The sequence below is a fragment of the Esox lucius genome, chromosome 14 (assembly GCF_011004845.1).
Source record: "Esox lucius isolate fEsoLuc1 chromosome 14, fEsoLuc1.pri, whole genome shotgun sequence".
NCBI lineage: Eukaryota > Metazoa > Chordata > Actinopteri > Esociformes > Esocidae > Esox > Esox lucius.
The window spans coordinates 18,145,901-18,173,157 of record NC_047582.1 but is presented as its reverse complement, the minus strand read 5'-3'; the positions used below and the strand labels follow the sequence as shown (position 1 = coordinate 18,173,157).

At 43.5% G+C, this 27,257-nt stretch overlaps 2 protein-coding genes across 7 annotated transcripts; both read right to left on the bottom strand.

The window, feature by feature from the left end:
- Nucleotides 1-415: 415 nt before the first annotated feature.
- golga2 (golgin A2) lies at nt 416-19,662 on the bottom strand. 6 transcript variants are annotated; one of them, XM_034297080.1, is made up of 27 exons: nt 19,537-19,662; nt 17,996-18,136; nt 16,229-16,297; nt 14,136-14,297; nt 13,883-13,926; nt 13,621-13,684; nt 13,356-13,418; nt 12,749-12,829; nt 11,853-11,891; nt 11,691-11,753; nt 10,483-10,576; nt 8,177-8,283; nt 8,035-8,093; nt 7,561-7,702; nt 7,348-7,437; nt 6,803-6,910; nt 6,622-6,709; nt 6,299-6,435; nt 5,929-6,147; nt 4,847-4,960; nt 4,538-4,762; nt 4,257-4,445; nt 3,948-4,131; nt 3,693-3,860; nt 1,997-2,103; nt 1,130-1,310; nt 416-1,042 (listed from the first exon to the last, which is right to left on the bottom strand). In XM_034297080.1, exons 1-27 carry the CDS (start codon nt 19,582-19,584, stop codon nt 780-782), a joined length of 3,249 nt encoding a protein of 1,082 aa, XP_034152971.1. In that variant the 5' UTR covers nt 19,585-19,662; the 3' UTR covers nt 416-779. The 6 variants fall into 6 exon arrangements, with proteins under 6 accessions (XP_034152971.1, XP_034152974.1, XP_034152973.1 ...); XM_034297083.1 differs by lacking the exon at nt 7,348-7,437; XM_034297082.1 differs by lacking the exon at nt 12,749-12,829.
- Nucleotides 19,663-19,822: 160 nt separating this feature from the next.
- haus4 (HAUS augmin-like complex, subunit 4) lies at nt 19,823-26,308 on the bottom strand. Its single transcript, XM_010877789.4, has 9 exons — nt 25,955-26,308; nt 25,531-25,670; nt 24,856-24,987; nt 23,100-23,240; nt 21,950-22,046; nt 21,617-21,762; nt 21,400-21,530; nt 21,172-21,240; nt 19,823-20,144 (listed from the first exon to the last, which is right to left on the bottom strand). Exons 1-9 carry the CDS (start codon nt 26,025-26,027, stop codon nt 19,961-19,963), a joined length of 1,113 nt encoding a protein of 370 aa, XP_010876091.1. The 5' UTR covers nt 26,028-26,308; the 3' UTR covers nt 19,823-19,960.
- Nucleotides 26,309-27,257: the final 949 nt, after the last annotated feature.

Genomic DNA, 27,257 nt, shown 5'->3' with positions numbered 1-27,257 from the left:
CCCCTCCTCCTGACCTAACATTACCCAGAAAACTCACCCACTCACTGCATTGCCACAGAACATGCCAACAGCTACCAAGAGCTGTGTCTCAAGTCTCCTCCCATCCATGACAAGTGCTGTCTCCCATTAGTAGTCATGGAGAAAAGGCAACAAGGAAATGAATGGAGACACAGTCGACATGGCAAAAAACAAGGCGGCCTCTACTACCCAACTGAGGCTACCTCAGTCCCCCCAATCTGAGAGCCAGTGCCTTAACACTCAGACTGGGACGTCCTGTTGGGCATGTGGACACTATGAAGTATAAAGAGCTTTTTTGTAATGCAAAACAGGGACAAGTACATGAGAAAAAGCATGTAGACTGGCTGTGAGAGTAGAGACCACAAACATGCTACTGCCGCTAGGTTCAATAGACAAATGACAGTCAAGGTGATAGATACTTTATTGCACCTGCGGATGTAACAGCAGAGCACGGGATGGGTGGAGGTCAGAGAATAGAGAGGAATAAACATCTCATCCCAATCAAGAGATTCACAGAAACAACCTCCATAGCCTCATCTCATGGTATTGAAAAACCAGTCGAAATACGGCAAAATAAATCAGACGAACAAACTCGCCAGGGGGAGCCTGTGAAGGAGATTAACCTGTCCGGAAAACAGATGTGATCGGGGGAGGGGTAGCCCGTGTGGGTGTGTATTCATAAAGGACCTAAGTCCAGTGAGACGTAGGGGAATGCTGTGTGTCCAGACGTCCTCCAACGTTTCCAGTCTGTGCCAGTCTCATCAGACCACCAGGATCTTGACCTCGTCCTGCTCGTCGGGGCGGTAGAAGAAGGGGATACAGGGGTTGTCTCCCAGGAAAGGCACAGAGCGGGGCCCCTGGGGGTTTTGGATCTCCTGGAGCAGCTGCATGATCTGCCTGGCCGTGCCGTCCTCCTGGGGCCTCAGGGAGTCTGAAGGGCCCGGGTCCATGTCTGGGGGGCCCCCGCTGAGGGGTTCAGAGATGGCGGAGTCAGGCCCCATGGTTGAACCCAGATCCATAGACTCTGGAGAGAGACCACGACAAGAGACGTTAGCATAACTACTGTGTGCGTGTGAGTGTGAGTGCGCGTGCGCACGTTCTCCCCTCATACCTTGCCCGTCCACAGCATTGAGCTCCATGCGTCTGTGTGTGTGCTGGGCGTGTCCAGGCTCCTCTCCGGCGGGCAGCAGGTCAGGGTTAGAGCCGGCCACTGCCCCGGCATAGCGGCTGTACCAGTCATTCCTCTCGCCCACCAACCTCATCACCAGGTCCTGCAGCTCTGCCAGTTTGGCCTGCAACGCCACAGTAACAGACTCAACACACAGGCAATCGACGTTCCCAAAAATACTTTGGGTTCCTGACCAAATGTCCGCCCTCCTGAGCCAAAACCCTCACGTCTTCAACATCCTGTGGAACATCCAGAATGCAGTTCCAGAGGCTGGAGCCACTAAGTTACAGGTTCAGTGAGTGGCCAACAGGCTGCTGGGGCTATATTAGCAATGCAAACCCATTAGAGTGCCCCACAAACAAATCCAACGGAGCAAAGCCCATAGCACTTTGTTATAGAAGTAGTGTTGGACCTACACTCAAAGACCTGTACATTAGAAACCCACTGCTTGGTACAATGGGGGCTGCGCACAGACAGGCCAGATCTATTGACTTTTCCCTTATATCTTTCAGCTCACAGCTTTGGCCAGTTGGTACTCACTGGTATGTTCCTAAATGTAGGACCCCCAGTAAACACACCCTAGAAGGAAAACATTCAGGGGAATTCTGTGACCAGCTAATTATCAACATTTGCACTTTAACTCAGTGGTTTCTTTTTGCGGTCGGTGAAGGCTGGCATTTCTTCTGAGTGACAGACTTGGACCAGCGCTGTGGCCGTGCACATGGGTAGCTTAGAGAGAAATCCTGGTAATATCTGCAAATACTACTAGTGTGTTGGTGAGAGTGTTTGTGAGTGTGTGAGTGTGTTTACCTTCATCTCCTCTTTGTCCTGAGCCAACATACTTATGTAGTGCTCCTTCTCCATGTGTTTCTGCTTCATAATGGCTCTCTGGTTCTGGTACAGGGCAATGTACTCCCCTTGGAGAAACAACACAAAACACACTTATAGCATTGGTGAGGGAATATGGACCACTGTGTGTATGTGGGTGACCAAGTGGAGTGGCTAACTGATTCAGTTACAGCTGTATACAGAGGTGTGTGTATGTTACCTATAGTATCAGTCTCTCCAGACAGCTGTATACAGAGGTGTGTGTGGGTGTGTGTTACCTATAGTATCAGTCTCTCCAGACAGCTGTATACAGAGGTGTGTGTGGGTGTGTGTTACCTATAGTATCAGTCTCTCCAGACAGCTGTATACAGAGGTGTGTGTGGGTGTGTGTTACCTATAGTATCAGTCTCTCCAGACAGCTGTATACAGAGGTGTGTGTGTGTGTGTGTGTTACCTATAGTATCAGTCTCTCCAGACAGCTGTATACAGAGGTGTGTGTGGGTGTGTGTTACCTATAGTATCAGTCTCTCCAGACAGCTGTATACAGAGGTGTGTGTATGTTACCTATAGTATCAGTCTCTCCAGACAGCTGTATACAGAGGTGTGTGTGTGTGTGTGTGTTACCTATAGTATCAGTCTCTCCAGACAGCTGTATACAGAGGTGTGTGTGTGTGTGTGTGTTACCTATAGTATCAGTCTCTCCAGACAGCTGTATACAGAGGTGTGTGTGTGTGTGTGTGTTACCTATAGTATCAGTCTCTCCAGACAGCTGTATACAGAGGTGTGTGTGTGTGTGTTACCTATAGTATCAGTCTCTCCAGACAGCTGTATACAGAGGTGTGTGTGTGTGTGTGTGTGTGTTACCTATAGTATCAGTCTCTCCAGACAGCTGTATACAGAGGTGTGTGTGTGTGTGTGTGTTACCTATAGTATCAGTCTCTCCAGACAGCTGTATACAGAGGTGTGTGTTACCTATAGTATCAGTCTCTCCAGACAGCTGTATACAGAGGTGTGTGTGGGTGTGTGTTACCTATAGTATCAGTCTCTCCAGACAGCTGTATACAGAGGTGTGTGTGGGTGTGTGTTACCTATAGTATCAGTCTCTCCAGACAGCTGTATACAGAGGTGTGTGTGGGTGTGTGTTACCTATAGTATCAGTCTCTCCAGACAGCTGTATACAGAGGTGTGTGTGTGTGTGTGTGTGTTACCTATAGTATCAGTCTCTCCAGACAGCTGTATACAGAGGTGTGTGTGGGTGTGTGTTACCTATAGTATCAGTCTCTCCAGACAGCTGTATACAGAGGTGTGTGTGGGTGTGTGTTACCTATAGTATCAGTCTCTCCAGACAGCTGTATACAGAGGTGTGTGTGTGTGTGTGTGTTACCTATAGTATCAGTCTCTCCAGACAGCTGTATACAGAGGTGTGTGTGTGTGTGTGTGTGTGTGTTACCTATAGTATCAGTCTCTCCAGACAGCTGTATACAGAGGTGTGTGTGTGTGTGTTACCTATAGTATCAGTCTCTCCAGACAGCTGTATACAGAGGTGTGTGTGTGTGTGTGTGTTACCTATAGTATCAGTCTCTCCAGACAGCTGTATACAGAGGTGTGTGTGTGTGTGTGTGTTACCTATAGTATCAGTCTCTCCAGACAGCTGTATACAGAGGTGTGTGTGTGTTACCTATAGTATCAGTCTCTCCAGACAGCTGTATACAGCGGTGCTCCAGCTCCTCCACTCTGTCCTTCAGGTCTGCCTTCTCCTGCATCAGAGAGGTGAAGCGTCTCTGCAGTTTGTCCATGGCAGAACGCAGGGACTCATGGACCTCCAGTGGTACGCCATCAGAACCGCCTAATGAAGGTTAGGGGGTTGTCAGAATCACACAAAACTGGCAGGGGTCCAACAAATAAAGCGCACACGCACGTGCGCACGGCTCACCTGTGTGCTGACTGTGACTGTGGTCATCTTGACATTGACCGTGGTCTTCATGGCTGTGTTCATGGTCATGACTGTGGCGCTCCACGGTGAGTTCGGCACGTCTTCTCCTCTCTTCCTCCAATCTGCTCCTCACGTCGTCTCTCTCGGCCTCCACACGTGCCACAGCACTATGCACAAACTCCTCCTGACAGAGACGCAGGAGGACACAGGAGGACCACAAGAGAAGACAGGAGGACACAGCGGTTAGCTGAGAAACACTCCAGCCTATAAAAACACTACAGCTCGCTGGGACCAGTGTGCTCTCCTCACCAACTCCTCACGGCTCTCAAAGTCTTCCGGGATAACAATGGAGGACTTGTGCGGGCTGCTCGGCAGTGACCCGCCCTCCAAGCCGTCTCCCTGGTCTCGGGGGGGCGTGGCCAGGGCGGAGCTGTTCAGCAGCTCTGTGACTTCTGCCTTCAGCTGATCGTTGTCTCTGGACAGCTGCTGCAGTCTCTCCTGCAGGGGGAGACAGAGGGTTCGACAACAGGCAGGGTCTGGGGGGCAGGTACAAAGCATTGTGGGAGTACAAGTCTTTGCAGATCCCTGACCTGGTACTGCTCCAGCTGTTTGTGGCTCATCTCCAGCTGAACCCGGCCCTGGTTCTCGTCATGCTGCAGCCGATCCATCAGCTGGCTCTGCTGCAGGTACTGTCTGTGGAGCTGCTCCCGCTCCGTCGCCAGGGCTGTGTAGCCGGCAGAGTACTGCTGCAGGTGGGCCACAATCTGGTCCCGCTGCTCCAGTAGGGCCTGGTACTCCTGAGACTTCAGCTCCAACTGGGGAGGGAGGAGACCTGTTAGGCTGTACACTGGGTGGGTGTTGGAGTGTGTGTGTGAGTGTGTGTGTGTGTGTGTGTGTACCTGCTCCTTGACATTGTGCAGGTCCTCCTGTAACTGCCCCATCCTTCGTCCCAGCTCCTTCTTCACATGATGCTCTGACTGGAGAGCTGTGGTCAGCTCCATGTTCTCATTTGTCTACAATGACACAGACATCATCAGAATAGTAAATGGACTCGTAAAGGGCTTTTCTAAAACCACTTAGTACACTAAGCCCACCTCATCCACCACTAGTATTAACTGGGTAAATAATGGCCACTTATTGGGGCCAGAACACTCAGTACACATTAGCCATGAGGTAGACAGGAGAGGAGGGACATACTCAGGGGTCAAATGTCTTCTTCGTCATAATAATTGCATTGTCAGGAGGTGGTGTAAATTGGGATTATAGGGTAGACTTATCACAACTTGGTAAATGGACCTTAAATTATTAGCTGAAAAATGCTGATGTACAATCTGGGTTCACCCAAGAACTCAGTTAGACCGGTTGAAGTGAAAATGTCACGTCTTGAAACCTAGTCTTCAAATATATCAACCATTCAGCTGACAAAGTCATTAGGGCCCCATGGTAATGAGGAGCTGAGGACCTTAAACATTGCTAGGGGATAGTTATATGTTGAGATCACATAAGATCTTAGCAAGGGGAGTGTGCACAGACTCCTAAATGCAGGTGTTTTGAGAAAAAATATTTAGTTCTTGATTAACAGTTTGAAAATGCACACTTCAAAGGTTAAATTAGAGGCCACTGTACAAGCATTGGGACAAATCCACCTCTATTTGTGTGCACTAAACTTTTACAGGTAATCTGGAGCCAGGACTCAAACGTGCTTTGGTACTCTAAAGGTCAAAGACAACCTGGCCTGTCTTCAACTAACTCCCAAAGAACAGCTTCCCTTTTGATTGTGATATGCGCTTATCTTACTCAGTTGTCCAAACCTAACTTAAGATCAATGCACTAACAAACTGGATAACAGCATAGTGGTACACGCGTGAACAGAATAAAATAAATGTTTTTGTTTTGAATGGCTGGAAAGGTGAAAACGTTTTTTTATTTTGTCGCCAATACACCCAGGCAAACGTCAGGAGGAGAGTAAAAAAGGCTTCACCAGTTTGACGAAGCCGTTCTGCAGCTCAGCCAGCTGGTCCTTCAGGGTGCGGTTCTGGGCCAGAGCGCGGCTGATGGTGGCCTTGTCACTCTGGACGTCTTCCAGCATGCGCCTGCGGTCCTCCGCGTCCTCCGCCCCGCGCTCCGCATGGCGCTCCAGTTCCGACAGACGGGACTCCTGCTCCGAGCACATACGACTCAGCTGCTCGTTGTCACGCAGCTACAGCCAGAACACAACAGGGGTTTTGGTTCCAGCCCGGCATCAAACATCCCCCCCGCAGTGTCACAGGTCCAGGGTTTTAGGGGGGGGGGGGGGTCATACATGGTGGGACATTATGGGCTGGCAGAGGGTGTTGAGGTGGGATAATCACCTGAGCTTGGAACTGCAGGTTGAGTGAGTCTCTCTCCTGCTGTAGACTGCGGAGAGTCTCCTGGAGGGCCAGTTCATTCTCTGAAGGCCCCGATGGCTGGGGTTCAACCTGGGCCTCCCTCTCCTGAGACATAAGGGCTGGGGTGGAGCGAGGAGGACATTCTCAGACCATATCCCTCTCCATTCTCTTACATTATGGATATGCTAACCTATTAATGGTGATAACTGATAGGAACATTATGAGGGTCGAATTTGAAAGATCTTTCGGTGTCTCTTCAGGAAAAACCCAGCAGTGGAAAACTAGGATGAGAACAGCCATCTCACCTGCAGCTTGCTTCAGGTCTGTGATGTGGGCTTCTAGCTCCTGGATCTGGCTGATACTCCGGTCCCTCTCCTCAGCTACTAGTGTCACCTGTAAGACACACACACACCATCAACCCTGCATTCGAGTGTTTCTAAGTCTCTGCTGAAAGGCCCTGGAGGTGTCTCTGGCAGCATGCCGTACCTGAGCAAGCAGCTGCTCTGTCTTGTCCTTCCAGACGCGTCCCTCCTCTTGGATTTGCTCGGCGTAGCGGTCTCTCTCCGTCCGCAGCTGGGCCACTGACTCCATCAGCTACAAATGACACCAGAGGGTTAATGGAATGGCATGGCACTGGAAGATCATAGACGCGTGTTCCTACTGAGGGATTCCTCCCACACAAAGCGCTCACACACCTACAAACTGTCCTGCTCCCACTGACATCCTTACCCAGACGTTTCTAAACCTAACCTGAAGCCAAAACTAACCTAAACCTAACCTGTATGCCTAAACGTAACCTAGCCCTAAAGCCTAACTGGTAATGACTAAACCTAAGAGTAACCCCACATCTAACACTACGCTCAAACGTTCTCCCTCTAAACTGGACACCTCATTTTCCTACTGGGGACTGGCCAAAAACCATCTTGGTTAGGACAGATTTTACAGGACGTATTCTCTTCGTGGCGACCTAGGTCCCCATGTTTACACATTAACCGGGGTCACACACACGCGCACTCACACACACACCTAACCTGAGAAGCATGAGCCTCAATTTGGAGTTTCTCCTCCAACACTAACTGAATCTGCTGGTTGGCACTGGGGGGTCCTGATTGACTGGAAAACTAGGAAATAAACAGAGAGAATGGCAAAGGGAGTTCAGACCGGGACCCCCACTCATTTCCTTAAACCCTTCTCTGTTGCTTTGTATCCACTGGCACAGAATTTCCACATCCTTCTAAGTCCACCTGTTGCAGCATGTCGTCGGCCATCTCCAACCGCTTGCGGAGATCCTCTAGGTCCACTTTCATGGCGTTGTTCTCGTTCACCCTTAGCTTGAGCTGTTCGGACAGCTCTGAACTCTGCTGCCTCGTCTCTTCACTGACACTACTGCAACAGAGGAAGACAGAGGATGTTCAGGGACACACTACGTTTTAACACACTTGGGGGGACAAAACATATACAGATTCAAAATCACACTTCCCGTAAACCCCTAAATAGAATCGGACCCTAAATGCAAAACCTCTCTAAATCTAATCCCCAATTGTAACTTTTACTTTAAACCTGACCCCTAAACTGAGCAAAGCTCATGGACATATTTTTCTTGTTTTACAATGCTTGAAGACATTTCTGGTTTTCACAACTATAGTAAAACCTACACACTGACCCACCCCCTGCCTCCTCACCAGCCAGTGAGTGGCATGGAGGATAACTAGACTTACTTTAGCCGGTACACCTCCAGCCTCAGGCTGTCTCGCTCTTTCTCTAGCTCTTTGTTATGCTGCAGAAACAAGAGAACAGCACTCAGTCTCTGTAAAACGCAGGACTACAGTAGGTTGACGTCTTAAAAGGTGTGTGGGTTACCTTTTCAAACTGTTTCTGTTGTGAAGAGACAGAGGACAGGGTTCTCTCTAGCTCAGATATTCTCTGTTTGGAGGCCTGGAGACGGTTACTCAGATCCTCAGCTTCCCCTTAACACACATTATCAACACACATTATCAACATCCGCTCACAGATTGTCACTCTCACATAAACACACCAGTATTAGAGTACATAGCACATGCTAAAAAAATCCTTCCTCTAAGGAAACTAGATTAGATGAAACAGTACAAATACAGTACAACAAAATGCAGTCAGCATCTAACCACAATGTTCGATGTTCTAATGGGGTGAGAAAATATTGTTTGAAACAACACAAAAACATCTGAAAACAAACAAGCATAAACATCAAATTTAGACAAACATTCTAAGTATGTATATATGAGTAGGATAAGAAGAATATTTCAGTCTCGTTCAGAATTGTCCTTGTGTCTGCATTTGAATGTAGTTTGTTTCAGATATTTCTGTTTTGTTACAAGCAAAATTTTTGTCAACCCATTGGCAGATTATTCTACATAATTCAAGCATTTATTGCCTAATTGATTTTGTTACTTATTTTTTAGCAAAACATTTTTACAGCACGTTATTCAAGACAGTCACATATCCATACACGCCCCACCCATTCGGTCACATATCCATACACGCCCCACCCATTCGGTCACATATCCATACACGCCCCACCCATTCGGTCACATATCCATACACGCCCCACCCATTCGGTCACATATCCATACACGCCCCACCCATTCGGTCACATATCCATACACGCCCCACCCATTCGGTCACATATCCATACACGCCCCACCCATTCGGTCACATATCCATACACGCCCCACCCATTCGGTCACATATCCATACACGCCCCACCCATTCGGTCACATATCCATACACGCCCCACCCATTCGGTCACATATCCATACACGCCCCACCCATTCGGTCACATATCCATACACGCCCCACCCATTCGGTCACATATCCATACACGCCCCACCCATTCGGTCACATATCCATACACGCCCCACCCATTCGGTCACATATCCATACACGCTCCACCCATTCTGTCACATATCCATACACGCTCCACCCATTCTGTCACATATCCATACACGCCCCACCCATTCTGTCACATATCCATACACGCCCCACCCATTCTGTCACATATCCATACACGCTCCACCCATTCTGTCACATATCCATACACGCCCCACCCATTCTGTCACATATCCATACACGCCCCACCCATTCGGTCACATATCCATACACGCCCCACCCATTCGGTCACATATCCATACACGCCCCACCCATTCGGTCACATATCCATACACGCCCCACCCATTCGGTCACATATCCATACACGCTCCACCCATTCGGTCACATATCCATACACGCTCCACCCATTCTGTCACATATCCATACACGCTCCACCCATTCTGTCACATATCCATACACGCTCCACCCATTCTGTCACATATCCATACACGCTCCACCCATTCTGTCAAATATCCATACAGACAGTTTTAAAGTTGCCTGAAAGGCTATATTTACTTTAAGAGTTAAGAGTATTTTTACTGTACGGTTTAATGTTGATTGAACAGGCTACTACGTCTATTCTGGTAGTAAGTCAATGTAACAGCTTCTGTTTTATACAAGAACAATTACATTCTTCATTGTTCAATTAGTTAAAACATTTATTATTAACAATTAAAAACAGTCAAAAGGCTACTTGTTTCATATTAATTAATCAGAAAGTCCCTTGAAACACCAGACACACACACACCAGACACACACACACCAGACACACACACACCAGACACACACACACACACACACCAGACACACACACACACACCAGACACACACACACACACCAGACACACACACACACACCAGACACACCAGACACACACACACACACACCAGACACACACACACACACACCAGACACACACACACACACACACACACACCAGACACACACACACACCAGACACACACACACACACACACACACCAGACACACACACACACACACACACACACCAGACACACACACACACACACACACCAGACACACACACACACACACACACCAGACACACACACACACACACACACACCAGACACACACACACACACACACACACACCAGACACACACACACACACACCAGACACACACACACACACACCAGACACACACACACCAGACACACACACACCAGACACACACACACCAGACACACACACACCAGACACACACACACCAGACACACACACACCAGACACACACACCTGTTTTCTGTCGTGCAGCCTGTTGGGTGTAGGACAATGCAGTCTGCAGCTCAGATTTTTCTGACACCAGGATGCCAATGGTCTGAATGTGGACCTGAGTAAGACAGACCGAAAGGCAAGTTGGTGAAGCCTCACATAATAACAGGAAATGCCATACAGATATAAACTTGGAATCACAAAATACTCTGTGCCCCCTCCATTATTTATTAGAGGTACAGGAAAAGCTTTAATTCAATGGAAATTAAGAGAACCAATTCTGTTCAGTGTATCACCCCTGGATGAATAGACAACACCATGAGGTGTCAATAACACAAATACATTGAACACATCTGGAAATGGACATAGGAAATGGAAAATGTATTATCAGGGATTAAAGCAACAAAGAAATGCCATGACAGAATAATTTAAGCTAACACCTCCCCTTCAATTTAAGTCATAAGGGAATGTGCATTGTTTTGTATAAGGCTGGAAGTTTCATTTGAACATATTGGCTTATGCATACATCATACGCACATAACCTATTATAAACTATTTCCAAATGATGGAACTTAGAGGCCATACATCAATTCAATCTGCATTTTTCCATTGGAGACATCCTGATAGTTATCAATGATTCTGATAATTATTATCAATTGCTTGGCCTATTAAGATTAGCAAATTCACTTAAAAAAAAAATCTTCTCCAGCAATTGCATTAAAAAAATTGTTCTACAAGGATGAATTAATGGCAGGGCAGCTATTCGAAAACCAGTTGTAACCAAGACGAACACACAAAGAGGCATAACTTGGTGTAAGGAGCACAAACCCTGGATCCCTGAGCAAGGGAAACATGTAAAATGGTCTGGTGAGTCATCCATCCCCCTATTTCCTAAATCAGGATGGATCTATATTGCTTGGAGAAAGCCAAAGGATGCAAGTATTTTGACATTGCGCCTATTTCAAAAATTCAAACATCCGTCACATGAAAATGCTTGCATGTCCACTGAACCTTTTGAGAACTGTGTTTTTAACCAAACCTGAGTTTTTAACTGTGTTTTAACCACAGCATGTGAATCTAAAATGCCACGCATTCCTGATAATGGAGACGAAAGGGTCCACAGACGGTCATGACACCATCCCAATTATCACAGTGATTTTTATAAAAAGTATGACAGTAACCCGCGACAGTGACAGAACTTTAACTCCTGTTCTTCAGGTTTTTAGAGGTACCTGTAGTTGCTCCCTCATGGCTCCTTGCTCCCTCGCACACTTCTGTTCAAACTCTTTTCGTTCCTGATTAAAAGACACAAAAACATCCTGTCAGATTCCACGTGGGGGAGGAGATGGGCGGGTGAGGGGATGGGGGAGAGGTATTCTTTATTTTATTCTCACCCTCTGCAACTGATCCGAGAGCTCCTGGGACTGCTGGGTCTGTCAGACGAACAGGACAGAGGTACATATGTGATACCGTCATCCACAACTCAGACAGCATGCTACCAGCATCTATAGCACTACAGCATGTTAGCAAATAACTTACAGGGCTGTTATTAGGGCTGCTCAATCCTGTTCCCGGATATCTACCAGTAGGCATTCTCTCCAACCCCAGTAGTGACTAAACTGGCTTTTTTTTTAATGTTAAACAGCTTTACATCCAACTCATTATTAAAATCAGGTGTGCTAAATTGGGGATGGAGAGAAAACCTAGAGGATGGTACTGTACCTCTCCAGGAACAGGATTGAGCAGCCTCGCCATACATCAACTTTCATGCATTAGAGATCAAATGCCAATGTAGCAGCAAAGTAGCATAATATCCTATCCAGTGGGGTTAACAACCGTTAGCGGTGAGGAAAGCTTGCTCCACTATCAGTGCATTGTTTTGAGTAATAATTATTGATTTTATTCATTAATTCAGTTTATTCAAGGGGTTAGATTTCACTACATGTTAATCAATCTGTGGCCAGTCAAAGTACACTGGTGTGACATAAATCTTGCTATGGGACCTGACAGCTATTATCTGCCAAACAAAAACACACACCTTTTTTTTGCTATCCTTGTGGGGACCTAATCCAGAAATCCATGGTCCCTATTCACTAGCCCTAAACCAAACCCTAACCTTAACCTGAATAACCAAATCTTGAAGCCTAAACTTAAATCTAGCGTTAACAACTAACCCTAACCAGTAATATCTAAACCTAAAACACACATTGTAACACTTTTCTCCAGGTCTTTCCTGGACTATAATCCCCACATGCAGACATGGACCAGGACCACAACCACACACACTTACCAGCTGTTCTAGCTTGGTATTGAGCTGAGAATTTGTTATGTTGCTAGAGTCTAGTGCAGTTGCCAGCTCCTGGTTTCGATTCTGACATGGAAACATGCATCAACAGATAAAGAAAGATGGGGAGGTAGATAGGGAAGGAGAGGAATCACTATTGTGATAGTATAACACCATCAGGAATGTAAAATTGCTGTTCATACTAGTATTCAGTGAAGACAGAAACAGTGAGGACAGGGCCAGGGAGGTTAGCTAGTGGAGCATTGAACAGAAGATGTGACTTTATTCTCAAGGCTATCAAAGCGCACGGCCATCTAAAAGATCTAAGCACTATTACAAATAGGCAAGACAAATGAAAAGAGCAGAAGAAATAGACTTCCTCCAAGCATAGTATGTATGAAGGATCTGGTACAGTCCAGAGGCACAGCCAGGACAGCATTTCACACGTCTGTTCTGTACTGACATTAGTAGTGCTTCAGACTCCACAGTGTTGTCCCAACAGCGGCACAATAATGTATGATTAGGTAAATCTAGCGCGCGTACTCATGCTCTCTGGGTTTCAGCTCCACACATGCCACGGTAAAGAGGCAACGTTGGGTGACGTGTCACTTACCTCGAGTTCCTTTTCATTGTCAGGTGAGGGCGCGCTGTCGCCGTTTACATAGGTGGTGGATGACTAAAACAGAAAAGAAAAAAAAGGACAATAAGCAAGCTTCTAAAAGCCGTATAGAGTATAACAAACAATTAACCTAACTGGGAACAAGCAAAGCAAATAAGAGTTTGTATCCTAATTGGGCTAATGGGCCTGCGCTAATCCAATATGGACTTCTCATGGCTCAACTTCTCCTTTAGGCTGCCATAGAACCATAACGACATACCCCAGAGAGCAGGCCGTTAAGTTGCTGGGAGAGCTGCCGTAGACTCTCTGTGGACGACAGCGGCCTGGAAACACAGAGAAATATGACATTAACCCCGCCAATTTACCGCCCTAGTGTGTGTGTGTGTGTGTGTGTGTGTGTGTGTGTGTGTGTGTGTGTGTTTGTTCCACTGCTGTGAAGGGCAGGAGGAGGAACAGGTGGCATGTTCCGAAATGTGACAGAGGTGTGTGTGTGTGTTTGTATTGGATGGCAGGCAACATACCGATTCTCCTCTGCATTGTTTTCATTGTCGTCAGGAGTGCAGTTCTGCAGAAAAGGAGGGGAATAAAAACTAAGGAATAGCCTATACTTTGTGAGTGATACCAGGCTGAGCCAAATGAGCAACACACAGACAAACTATTCAACACACACAAGGAACAAAATACAGGACCATCCATATCAACAATGACAGTGAGAGCCAGAGACAGCGAGAGCCAGAGACAGCGAAAGCCATAGAGAAACAGAGACACACACACCTGCTGCAGGTCAGTGCTGTGGGCGTGGCTGACACACTCGGGGTTAGTAGCAGCAGTAGAGCTAGCAGGGTTAAACACAGGGGAGCTGTGGTCAGCCTCATCCTGTGGGCCCTCCAATAGCTGGGGGACTGGGGACCCCCTGACCTTCCCATCGGTGTGGGCCTGAGGCAGCAACAGACAGACATCACTTAGACCAGGGTTTGGGGGTGAAACGTTAAACAAGTTAAATTATGGATTCTGATTATTATTATTTTTTTAATTGGAGGAACATTATTACAGGTAGAGTGCAGTAGCGTTACAATTCAATCAGAAAAGATTTCCCCCCCTGGCATGGTGTGGCTTTGGTCGCAACTAAGGAAATGTCTCCATATAAATGACTGGATAATTGCTTGTTGGGCAACGTTACATAGTAGGAGACAGAATGTTAGGCTCCTCAGAGCTGACTGGGTTCCTGCGACAACTGAAATGTAGCATCAACATGCAACTTTAATGCGGCCCTAGCAACAAACTTATTAAATATCCACTAAAATGAGTTTAACTGATATTTATTGTCCTGACCATGGTGGCAGCACTAAGCTTGTTCTATTTAAACCTGCCTTCATTTTATACAGCCTTTCTGCCTTATCCTCAATTAAGGGTGAAAATTATTTTCCACATTTAAACCATAAGATTTTGCTTGATGGCTGGCGGACAAATCTGTTGTTATAGACATCATGCTTTAACCAAACAGGTCAGGCTTGAGGCAGGCAGGGCACTCAATCAGGGGTTTCAGCTGTGTCAAAATGCCAAACAGTCTGACCAAGCAGCAATTTCCAGAACACTGGCGATGCTGATAATAATTAGGAAGTAAAATACACATTACAATATTCAACTTCCATGGCTTCCAGTGCAATATGAGCTCTTTTGTAGGGTGTACGGAGCTCTCAAAGTTCAAGATGATTTTTTGTTCAATAAGGCTTCTCTGGGGTTTTTGGTACATTGAAAACACATTCGGCTAAGCAGCGTCCAGGCTGTCCATGATCCGTCAGGCTAAGAGCAGCTCTTAACACGGTTATACTGACCATATACCACCCCTTGAGCCTTATTGCTAAATGATGGTTCTAACCCTGATTGTTGAAAACAGTGGTATATGTAAGCAAAAAGGCATAACAGGGTGTGATATATGGCCAATATACTATGGCTAAGGACAGTTCTTAGGCCTGACACATGGCAGAGTACCTGGACACAGTGCTTACCCATGGTATATTGACAATACATCCCAACCCCCCAAGACGCCTTATTGTTCTCATAAACAGGCTACCGACACAATTAGAGGAGTAAGAAGTGATGAAGTAAACGACACTACATCACTTTTTACTGCTCTAATTGCATTGATAACCCATTTTTAAATAGCAAAACGGCATCTCAAGGGTTTGTGGTATCTCTCTAATACTCTGCAAAGTGTCGTGCCGGAACAAACATTTGTGCCTGAAGAGAACGGTTCTTAAGTGTGGTATATTGTCCATTTAGAACACCTCCACATAACCCTAACCATTACTACTTAAGTATAATGCGTTACAATCTGAGCGCAGCAGTAAACACATGACTTTTTGTTAAGTAACTAGTAATAAATTACATTTTTAAGTAAATAACCCCAACACTGCGTAGCCCACACATCAACACCATGATGACGCATAACACAGCAATCAGGCAGCACAATCACAACACACAGACATTAGGCAAACTAAACAAACATCAGGTCTATTAAGATGCAAAATGTAGCCATACTGACTACCAAAACTACCTCATGTTCCTGCAGGTTTGACCAAACTCAGGACAACACAGTCAATTAGGCTTAATTGCATATTGCATCAACAATAGAGAAACACATTTCAAGCACTTCTCTCGCTGTAGTGTAATTACTATGATGAGCAACCAGTGACAATGAGGAACAGCATGCAAGAGAAAAGAAGAGCAAAAAGGACATAAGAGGGGACAGAGAAAGACTAACAGAGCGAGGTAACTGACGGAAAGGGACAGGGACAAAAGACGAGATACCAGGGAAGAGAGTGATAGGGCAAGAGAGGAAGATGGAAGGAGAAAGATAGGCTCACCTGGCTGTTGCCATACGCAGGCAGAGCTACTCCATTTGTCTGACTAAGAGCTTTCAGAAAACTCTGAATCTACGGGAAACGAAAGGGGAAGTGAAAAGATGAAAGAGAAGGACAGTGCATGAGCAGGAGTGCAAGGAAAGAGACAGCAAGAGGTGACGTAAAATAGGAGACTAGCAGCCACAGAAGCATATCCCCGACCACTAGGGATGTTGTTGGATGTAAATAGAGTAGGGTACCAATACACTGTAGTTAAGAAAATGGTGAAACTATTTCCAGAATGAATTCGTTTTAATTGTGAATAGTATTTTTTATAATCAACTGTTTTGTTTTTGCTAAAAAGGATTTTTTTTTGCAAATAACTGATATTTCGGAAGCCATTCATTTGCAGATTGACTACTAACTCGTTAATACTTTTGGCTTGGCAAAGTAGTTTTTATATAAATATATCTTGGCTGCCTGTTCCTGATCTTTTGAGGACAGTATTTGAGGAGATGCCTGAAGCATTAGAGAAAACAGCAGTGTTGAGGCAGAAGGCTCAAGACTGTAGTGTTGAGGACAACTGGCTACTCCTCTGAACTGCGTGTGGCGAGGACAACAGGTTACTATGGCTACTAATCTGAACTGTGTGTGGTGAGGATAACGGGCCACTATTCTGAACTGTGTGTGGTGAGGACAACTGGCTACTACTCTGAACTGCTTGTGGCGAGGACAACAGGTTACTATGGCTACTAATCTGAACTGTGTGTGGTGAGGACAACGGGCCACTATTCTGAACTGCGTGTGGTGAGGACAACTGGCTACTACTCTGAAAAGCGTGTGGTGAGGACAACTGGCTACTAATCTGAACTTTGTGTGGTGAGGACAACGGGCCACTATTCTGAACTGCGTGTGGTGAGGACAACTGGCTACTACTCTGAAAAGCGTGTGGCGAGGACAACTGGCTACTACTCTGAACTGCGTGTGGCGAGGACAACTGGCTACTATTCTGAACTGCGTGTGGTGAGGACAACTGGCTACTATTCTGAAGTGATGTGCTTTCTGGTGCCCAGTGCTACTGAAGCATCACCCACGGGTGGAACACAGAACAGAGGGGAAGGAGTTCAGTGGCTGTAAGACTCTGGCTGTTTCCCAAAGTTACCCTGCCATGAACTGACCCTCTCATCTTTGGAAGGCAGTATTCAAAGACTTAGCCACAACAAGCTGACCGGTCAAGATATATTGGTTGTTATATTTATTACCATCTTCAAGAAGTTATACAATAAAATATATATATATATATATATATCTTTATGTAATTTTCAAGAAGTGCGTTGGATTAGGGCTATGTTCAATTTGGAATTGGGCATTAGGCTAGCTGAAAGAGGAACATTTGAATGGCCAAAATCTGCATGCCTCATTGCCAGATAATGGCCGCAACTCTACAATTCTTGTTATAGTAATTTCAGACTATTGAGATAAAATTATTTCCATGCAAATTACTGACAATGTGGCCGCAATGGCTAAGTCAATGCTGATGGTAGCAAAACTGGTTTTGCCCAGCAAGCTTAAGGTGGAAGATAAAAAAACAAATACCGGCAAAAATATCCATACACAATACTTCCATAAGCGGTTTGTTCAGGGTCAGATTTCCTTATAGTCACTGAAATTATTTCTGGATGATTTTGCAGTCTTAATGTATGTCCAACAACATATAGAAAACATATGGGGAACCCTGCATGTACCCGCAGGCAGACAGACAGACAACAGGCATGCAGCTGGATGACTAACATGGTCAGGAGATTGTCGGTCAGCCGAGAATGTGTCGGCTTGGCTCCCTCCCTTCACCTTCCTCTTCTTCTTGGCCCCTGGTCCTCCACCACCATTTCCACCTCCTCCGGTAGGGGAACTCTTCTGCTGAAACTCCTTCAGCTGCCCAGCCCGAGAAAGAGTGAGTGAGTGAGAGAGTGGATTACAATGAAAGCTCTCAGCTGTCTGGAACACTCACTCTTGCTAGGTTAACATGAATTTGATCTCATAGGAAGAACACAGCCTTGGTACAATGGTGCGACTATTCAGAAAGATCCATATGATTAATCAACCCTACAGTCAGGCCATTCATAAACACTACTAGACAACCACCTTTAGCGACTGTTGACAATAGTATTTTCTTGGGCTGGGGATTTGTTACGTTTTGGAAACATGTCTTACATATTAAAGAGAAATCCTGAATGAACCCAACCACAGAAAACCCTAAAGAAAAGTGTATAAAGCTATACTACGGAGTTGTGGTTCCGGGTATCACAGGTTTGGTAGCTAGACATCAACTCTTTTTTAGAACGAGTTGAGAAGTTCTGGTATGGAATTACTATTCGCAAGATCTCCAAGAGACGTGTAATGAAAGAACATGCACCCCCCTAAGCGAAGAGTGATAGTTTTAAAACTCAAACTCACACCCCGCTCAAGCTTTTGCTGTGACAGCTGCGATTAGGAGAACTCCAACACACGAATAGGAATGTCATATCTCAGATTTGGATACCAACAACATTACTGTACGTGGGCGAACAGTAATGTTACCTTAGATCGCAGGAGATAATTTCAACTAGTTACAGCTAGCTCGCACAGGTATATTATCAAAATCATCTGTCACTCGTCACTGTGACATAATTCGATAAGCAAACATTTAACTAGACAAATGAAATATGTAACATTAGACTGGCCATTAGTTTAACAACTAGGTTGCATGAACTCTGACGCCAGACATTCAACCCCCTACGCAAGTTATTTTTTTAATGCCTCCGTGACAGTTAGAATTCCTAGCAGTTAACAAACTACATGAAGTAATGTTAGCAAACTACCCAACTGTCAATAATACATTCTGACGGTTGTATAGAGATGGCTAGCTGGCAAACGGTATCTTAATTCGTATTCCCTTGGGCCGACTGGCCAACGTAACAACATGTAAATTCATGGTAACTAGCTAACGTTAGCTAAATCGCTACGGCTAGCTATCAGACCGGACCAGATCCTAGAACGTTAATGCATAGAGATTAGCAAACGTTTGATGTGCCTGCTCGGTATAAATCGTCCACATAATCTTTGTAATTAATGGTTCATTTAGGCCCAAGCAAATCCTCGGTATTTCGTGCGCAATGACAACCACAGCAGGAAGTGAGCTGGGATGGGCTACTGCAGACAGGTCGGAGGACGTGGAATGTCAACATTACACGGGTTCATTAAAACCTGAAAGTACCGACAACTCCAAAGCAGAAAAGAAGAATGGATGAAATGCCTGTTATAGTCGTTGTGTAATGTTAAATTTAACGTTTTACCTTCTTCTTGGCTGCGGCGAGTTTGATTTGCCTGCTCTGATCGGCCATCCTTTTCGTCCGGTAGACGAACCGCACCACGTCATCAATTTGGGATCAGTCAGTAAAGCAACACGCTATCTTAACTCTAGGGGCGCAAACGGTCCCTCGTGGGGGTTAGTGACAAATTCGTGTCAACTGAGATCCTGTATTACATCTGGGCCAGGTACCTCGATGTCTTAAGTTAGAATGTAGCTCCTATTCACTCGTATTAAAGGAATATTATCAGAATGAACCACATTAAAGACACTGACGGCTACTCATGCATTTTATTACAAGAAAAAAACCATTATGGAGTTTGTAAGATATGGAGTTGCAATTAAAGGAGCGAGCAGTTATGATGGAAACATTTGGACAAGACTCAACTGTTACAATAACGCAGCAGAAGTTAGTCTATGTGTTGAGAAAACTCTTTTAGCGCCCAACTCTTGGTATCAATCTCCTGACGTAGCCTGGAATATTCCTCAGCCAGAGCTTCAAATTCCTTGCCAAAGATCTCAAAGGACAACAGTTTGGACTCCACAGACTGCTTCTCTATCTGGGAGGCCTTCAGCTCTGTTTCTAGTGTCTCCCTGCAATTAAGACACAATAAAAATATTAGAATTGGGAAAGGCAGGTGTAACTTTATGGCCATGGCAGAAAAGACAAAATGGCACTTTCTGAACAGCACATTTCATTGATTAAAATTAGAAGTAATAGTTGCAAATCAGTTGTGATCTGTTCTAGAATCTGTTTACATAGTTAATTGTCTTGTAATGTTGCATTAAAGACTATTTGGGTGTCATCCTCAGATTGTTTTTAGGAACCCATAACTGTTAAATAGAACCCTCTTTAACCTGTTGTGTGATAGTTTATAGAAAATGTCAATGTTTGTTTTGATATTACAGCTAAAACTGCAGGTATCAATCAGCTGGCTCATTCTGGGTGATATGCCAGACGGAAGAGGACTGGTCACCCCTCTGAGCCTGGGTCCTCTCTTGGTTTCTTCCTAAAATTCAGCCTTCTTAGGGAGTTTTTCCTAGCCACTGAAATTCAACACTACTGTTGTTTGCTCCTTGGGGTTTAAGGCCGGGTGTCTCTGTAAAAGCACTTTGTGACAACTGTTGTTGTAAAAAGGGCTTTATAAATACATTTGATTGATTGATTGGAAAGTCCTATTTAAAACTGTGTTTTATCTTTTGGTTTGTGTTTTTGAATTAGGCCACACCCTCCCAACATTTTGGGCAAACAATGTCTGTTTAGCCAATTTGTACTTTCTGCATTTCGACTATTATCTAAGTCTGTTATAATATTCCAACAATTGTTTTACACTTCCTAAAATGTTACCAATTACAGTGATTTATGTAATTGTAAGATTTTAACTCAATTTAACTGGTCAAAGATTATATAGCTTGTTAAAATGTTGAGTAAATTCACAATGGAAATTATATTTAAAAATACATTTTAAAGATATGATCTCATGCATTAGTATATACCCAGATCTGGGGTTATGCATGTCCAGGATCAGTCCCTGATTAGAAGAGCATGCAAACCAGTTGAATATCCCTGGAGCAGGCATTGGGAGCTCCTAGAGAGGAAATTGCTTGGCAGTAGACTCACCTTATTTTTCTGTGGGCTGATATTGTGTCTGCTGTGTAGGTGTCCAACTGGATTTCTAACATCTCGGCTCTGCTTTTGAAGAGACATATTTCAAAGATGGAAGAGAAACTAAGACAGACCATTGCTGATTAACATGCATGAAAAACAATCTCCAAAACACTTAAAGGGTGAAGTGCATTTCAAGACCCCACTGTACAGTTGGTATGACCACACGCTGGACTATCCCACCTGATCTTCTGTATGATGATCTCACATTTGGCCTCAAAGTAGTCAATCTTTTTCCTATCTAGGTCTTTCTGGGCTTTCAGCCTGTGGTCCAGGATGAGAGACTGGAGAATCTGGATGCAACCTAACATCTCCTGGAGACAGAACAGATGATTATGGGTGAAGATTGCAACTTGTGAAACATCTATATATCACATTAAACTGTAGTAAGTCTATTTACAGAGAGGTAGCAGTGAGTCTGCCTTTGAAGCAGGGCGGCGTTCTCGTGGCTCTTCTCCTTCAGACTCTCTGCTCTTTTCCTTTGACTCTCCAGGAGGCCAGACAGGCGAGACAGCTTCATGTTTTTTAGACCTTCACTCTCATCCTCTGTCCAAGGAAGAAAAGTGGTATGTTTCACACTTCTCACACACTTGCAGGCACGCCATAAAGCCATATATTGCTACATTTTCTAATGACCATGTGTCCATTACATTGTAAGACACTCACATTCATACATAAAATGTTATATGCCACATTCTTATATTTCTAAAAAATATATCTGGTGTCATTTTACCCCATTCAGGCTGAAAGTATGAGAGGAGACTGAAACACTTTTTCTTGAGATGTTTTTGTAGTTCTCTGGGCAGTCTTTGTTTCATTTTCGACACATCCTGTTCAGAGAGATAAGAACAGGCCCAAAACATTCATTCAGTGAGAGGAGTTACCATACGTCAAAAGCAAGCAAACCCAAACTGATTTGATAGACAAAAGTGACATGAGGTAATATTCTCCCTTCATTATTCTTCAAAAAACACAATGTCACAGTTTTTTTCTTTGTCTGCCACTAGACATGATAAACTAAAAATATCCTTTATTTCTTATACATTTTTAGGTAATTATATCAAATTTGTTTTGAGGTAAGTTGATCAAAGTTTTTGTTATTTAGAAAAGGTTAAGATGTTACAGATAAAAGTTACAGATGAAGGGAAACCTTAAGATAACTCATCCACTTGTTTAGAGATTTTTGTTTCTAAAGGTTTTTGAGTAAAGTAGTAATATGTTAGGGGAAGATGCCCCCCTTTTTGGTCAATCATTTGTTTCTAGCTGTAATTTAGACACTGGCTAGCCCAGTTTCTCAAGCCAAAAAATAAAGGTATACTATTAAATGTATTCTTTTTTTAACCACTGTAATAAAATCCAATCTTGTATTGTTGACCTGAACCCATTCAACAAAGGAAGGCAATTGGCAAACATAGACTGATATATATTTTTATGAAGCACAACCTAAAATTACATATCCAAATTCCAGAAGCAACCAGTCTAGCTCAAGATTAAAGTCAATTATATTTTTGTTTATTTAAGGATTTATTCCAGAAAACATCTTGGCCTCACCAGGGTGCTAAAAATGTAATAAATAGCAAACAATATTACAAAATAATTGAAACCATTTGGAAATGTGTCTAAAGATTGCTGGAATGTAAAATCCTGACTCATTCAAATGTTCATGTGTTTTTATTAACTTTACATAATGGAGTGTTTAAAAAAAAGTACAAAAGATAAGATGGAATTCATGTGCAGGTAAGGCAAAAAGAGAACAGAGACACTCCTGTGAAACCCTCTGGTCCTCAAACTCAACTCTGGACCTTGAAGCCATAACAGCTTAAAAGAGAAACCCACCCACTGCTTGCAATTAGAACTTTTGCTGCCTGAGCTTAAGTACCAACCTGCTCATGTGGCATCAGCTCCAGTATCTCTTGGGCACTTAGTCCAAGAACAGGTGGTTGGTCCTGGCTGGTGGAGATGCTAGGATCCAGCTGCCTGACACACTGGGCCACCACAAGACACTGTTCCAGAGTCTCATAGAACTGTCAGGGATAAATCAAAATTAAAGTTACAGTAATGAAATAACACAGTTCTATTTTTATCCATTTTGAAATTACAGCATGTTTTATACATAGCTTGCTTGTCTATTGCGAAGGTCATTTGGACAACTGGCTTCATTACTGTTTCTTACTAGGCAGGTGTATTTGTTTGCAGCCTTAGTGACACCACAAGAGAGCTGTCAATGTTCATACTTGATTCAAAAAGAAATACTTAAAAAAAAACACTGTCAGACAGATGAGAACACTCTCCAGGAGTTAGGTGTGGATGTGTCAGCAATCACCATTTGCAGAATGTACTTTTTAGGCCACCCACCAAACACTATGTTCTAATAAGTACCTTAGAGCCTGCACAGTTCTGGAAAATGGTCTTGTGGACAGATGAACACATGGATTAACAAGTTATATGGTGTTAAAGTGTGGAGAGAAGTAGTAAAGTTCTGAGAAGATACCCAGCATCTGGATATCTATGGGCCCTAGACTTAAAATAATTGGGACCAAGTACTAAACAGGACTACCTTCTTGTATGTAATGTTAATCTGTCCCAATTTTGGCACCCTAAAACAGGAAGACTATTTGTAAAATATGCTGTAATTTCTAAATGGTTAGGTCGATATGGATCACGATACCCCCAGATTGAAGATAAGTCTAAACAACATAATTATTACCGAACATTATAAAATAAGCCTCACCTATCAAAATAATGATATTACAATGTTGGTTCCAATTACTTTGGAGCCCTTTGCTGGTACCTTAGCATACAGGATGTTTGTGTACATTCTGAAGTCATTCCACTGCAATGGTCAGCTGTAACATCACTGAATACATGTTTCAGTGGTAGCTATTTATACCCAAGCATCAACACCCCCTTCAACAGGTTTAATTTTTCCAGAACTCTGGAGGTTCATTTAGACCTTTTGCATTTTAGTAATTTTGCTGAGGCTCTTTCCCGTAGCAATTTACAGTGGTGAGTTCAGACAATTTGTTGCTGTCTGCGAGAATCGAACCCACATCACGGATCTAAGGACAAGCCCACTCTTAGAGGGTGTCTTAGGTTGGGACACCTACAGAGAGGGGAAACATGTATTTGATCCCGTGCTGATTTTGTACGTTTGCCCACTGATCCCATAGAAAATCTGTGGAGAGAGCTGAAGGTTCGAGTTGCCAAACGTCAGCCTTGAAACCTTAATGACTTGGAAAAGATCTGCAAAGAGGAGTTGGACAAAATCCTTCCTGACATGTGTGCAAACCTGGTGGCCAACTACAAGAAACGTCTGACCTCTGATTGCCAACAAGGGTTTTGCCACCAAGTACTAAGTCATGTTTTCAAAGGGGTTGAATACATATTTCCCTCATTAAAATGGCAATCAATTTATAACATTTTTTACAAGCATTTTCCTGGATTTTTTAAAAATTAAAAATGTTATTCTGTCTCTCACTGTTCAAATAAACCTACCATTAAAATTATAGACTGATAATTTCTTTGTCAGTGGGCAAATGTACAAAATCGCTAGGGGATCAAACACTTTTTTCCCCTCACTGTACACAACCGGTTATAAAGTGTTTACACAGGTCGTCCAATTCTTGTCATGTATTGTACCGTTTCATCCTCCAGGGGCACAGTGGAGTGATGCTTTCTGATACAGTGCTCCTGGATCATCTCCTGCAGTAACCTGTACAGGCTCTCTGATCGCAGCCAGCCAAGCTTCTGTGTCTGCAGGTCCACCTCAGCCTGGATTAGAACATAATCTCTGCCATTTCAAAGCCATTCACACAACATGCACAAACATCGTAGTCTAGAGTACGACTGTCTTAGATATCAAAAACAGCTACATTCATGTCTAATAACACAAGTTATCATTACTCACATTAGTAAATATTCTATGCTATTACTGACAGGGAAAAATTAACTATTTGGTGTACCAGAATCTTTCAAGCTAAAATATGTAAATGATGCATTCATTTGTTGTACTTATACATTAATAATATACAAGAAAATAACTCATTAATTTAGTTCAATTGTTGTACGACATTACAACCAAAAGTATGTTTCACTCAAGTATTCGTAAATAATGAAATATCAAAAATACTATATAGACTTAAAATGTTTTAAACTTTGATATTAATATCATGGATGGCCAATCATTGCATCAACCGCTTTGTCTATGAATTTAAGAATAGACAAAGCGTTTCACCCAGCCTCCACCCACTCTCAGGGCTTTTACTAAAGGAATCTAGCTTTACAGAAATTCTAGCATGTGTAAATATGTAATACCTTCTCCAACTCTCTTTTCAGGGTGACAGTAAGGCCGGTATGATCCACATGTTGTGACATCGTTGCCAGCAGTTTGCAGAATAGAGGATTCTGGGTCAAGTCTTCTTCTGTCAGTTCACAGAGTGGGAATGAAGCAAGGACTAGGAACAAGACAGTTGTTATTAATTAGGTCCAGTGATTAACACATGCGTAATGACGTATGTTTTGAAGTTTCAGGATTTGACTCGACATACATCTGACAAATAACAAAACAAAATGTGTTGACTTCTAGTAAGAGGGCAGTGTGCACATGAATGTGTAACTTAGTTATCATATTCATATTTTTAGAACTAACAACTACGTGGATATCCATAATATCTAAGACAAAAACATAGCTAGTATATGTGACGATTTGTTTTTGTAAATTTATTGTAAGGTAGCATACCTTGTTGATATAAACTGTCTCCTTTTGCAAGTGGTGGTACACTCGAAGAATCATCATGCGTGGACATTATCATGTACAGTACAGTACAGTACAGACTGATTAAAAAAGGATATTAACACCGTTCACCCGTTACCAAATGTACATAAAACGTGAAAATAAGTTGTTGGCTATTTCTTATGTTGAAGATAACGTTAGTTACCATAAAATAAATTGTTTTGTGGAAACAAACGATAAAAACTATAAACTGGAAGAAAATATCAAACGTAGTAACATAGCGTAGAGTCGCTTGTAGAGTGGAGTTATGTATAATAAGCCAGCTGTCTCCACTATTTAGAAACGACTTCCTTCTTCATATCCCGCGTTTTTGCAAACAATCACCTGATTGGTTAATGTCTCAATACAGCTGCAAATCAAATCTAATTAGATTTTTGTTTTCTAAAAATAATGTATTATTTAACCACATGTCAAAATTGGTTAGCATTATCTAATCGAAGTGTGTAATGTATCAAATGTATTATCCGTTTCATTGCCTTAAAGTGTACTTTCATTTTGAAGGCAAAAGTACGAGGCGCTAGGAATCCAGGATTCCAGGCAGTATTGTGACTGACGGCTGTTGGGTCTGTGGCTAGTTTTTTGGTGGATGGGTGGGTAAGCTGGGAAAAGAAGGGAATGCCAAAAAGGTTGCGTTTATTTTAGTTTTATTTAGCAGCAAGTTAGCTGAAGAGCCTTTACCTGGCTAACGTCTTCCCATGCGCGAATTTTCTCGGATTACTTTTGACTATTAGATAGCTAGCAAGCTACACAGCCAGGTGTACTGTAATTTCTGTCTTTATCACTTAGGTTTATGGCTGGAAAATTGCTAGGTCGCTAAGTAACTTGATATAATGCTAATCTACCCAGCTAACATTAATGTTGCTGGGCACATGTAGATTATAGCTAATATTACCATTGGAAGGAATACGTTAACTAACACTACCTAACTCAAGTTTTATAGGATAAACTGGGACAAACAGAAGCAAAGCTATCTAATTAGATTATTAGGCCCACAGTTAAAAGTGGACCTTAGTGGCCCAGTCACAGATTAAGCCTAGTCGTGGACTAAAAATAAATCGCAATGGGAATTATTTTCTGTCCTGGACTAGATTACATTTTTGTCCAGGAAACGTGTTCATGTTTTACTATCTGAGGACCTCATTATGAGTAAAATAAGGAAAATAATACGAAGTGAGGACATTTGTCTGGTCCTCACTTTAACAAGAGGCTTTATCTGACTTTGGGTTAAGATTAATTTTAGAATTAGGGT

Coding starts and splice junctions, on each gene's coding strand:
- golga2 (XM_034297080.1), bottom strand. CDS start 19,584: ATGGCCGATCAGAGCAGGCAAATCAAACTCGCCGCAGCCAAGAAGAAG. Junction 13,927..14,135: donor ACAGCACTGACCTGCAGCAG/GTGTGTGTGTCT, acceptor CCTTTTCTGCAG/AACTGCACTCCTGACGACAA. Junction 11,754..11,852: donor TCTCGGATCAGTTGCAGAGG/GTGAGAATAAAA, acceptor TCTTTTAATCAG/GAACGAAAAGAGTTTGAACA.
- haus4 (XM_010877789.4), bottom strand. CDS start 26,027: ATGATAATGTCCACGCATGATGATTCTTCGAGTGTACCACCACTTGCA. Junction 21,763..21,949: donor ATACTTTCAGCCTGAATGGG/GTAAAATGACAC, acceptor TTCCTTGGACAG/AGGATGAGAGTGAAGGTCTA. Junction 21,531..21,616: donor AGACTCACTGCTACCTCTCT/GTAAATAGACTT, acceptor TTCTGTCTCCAG/GAGATGTTAGGTTGCATCCA.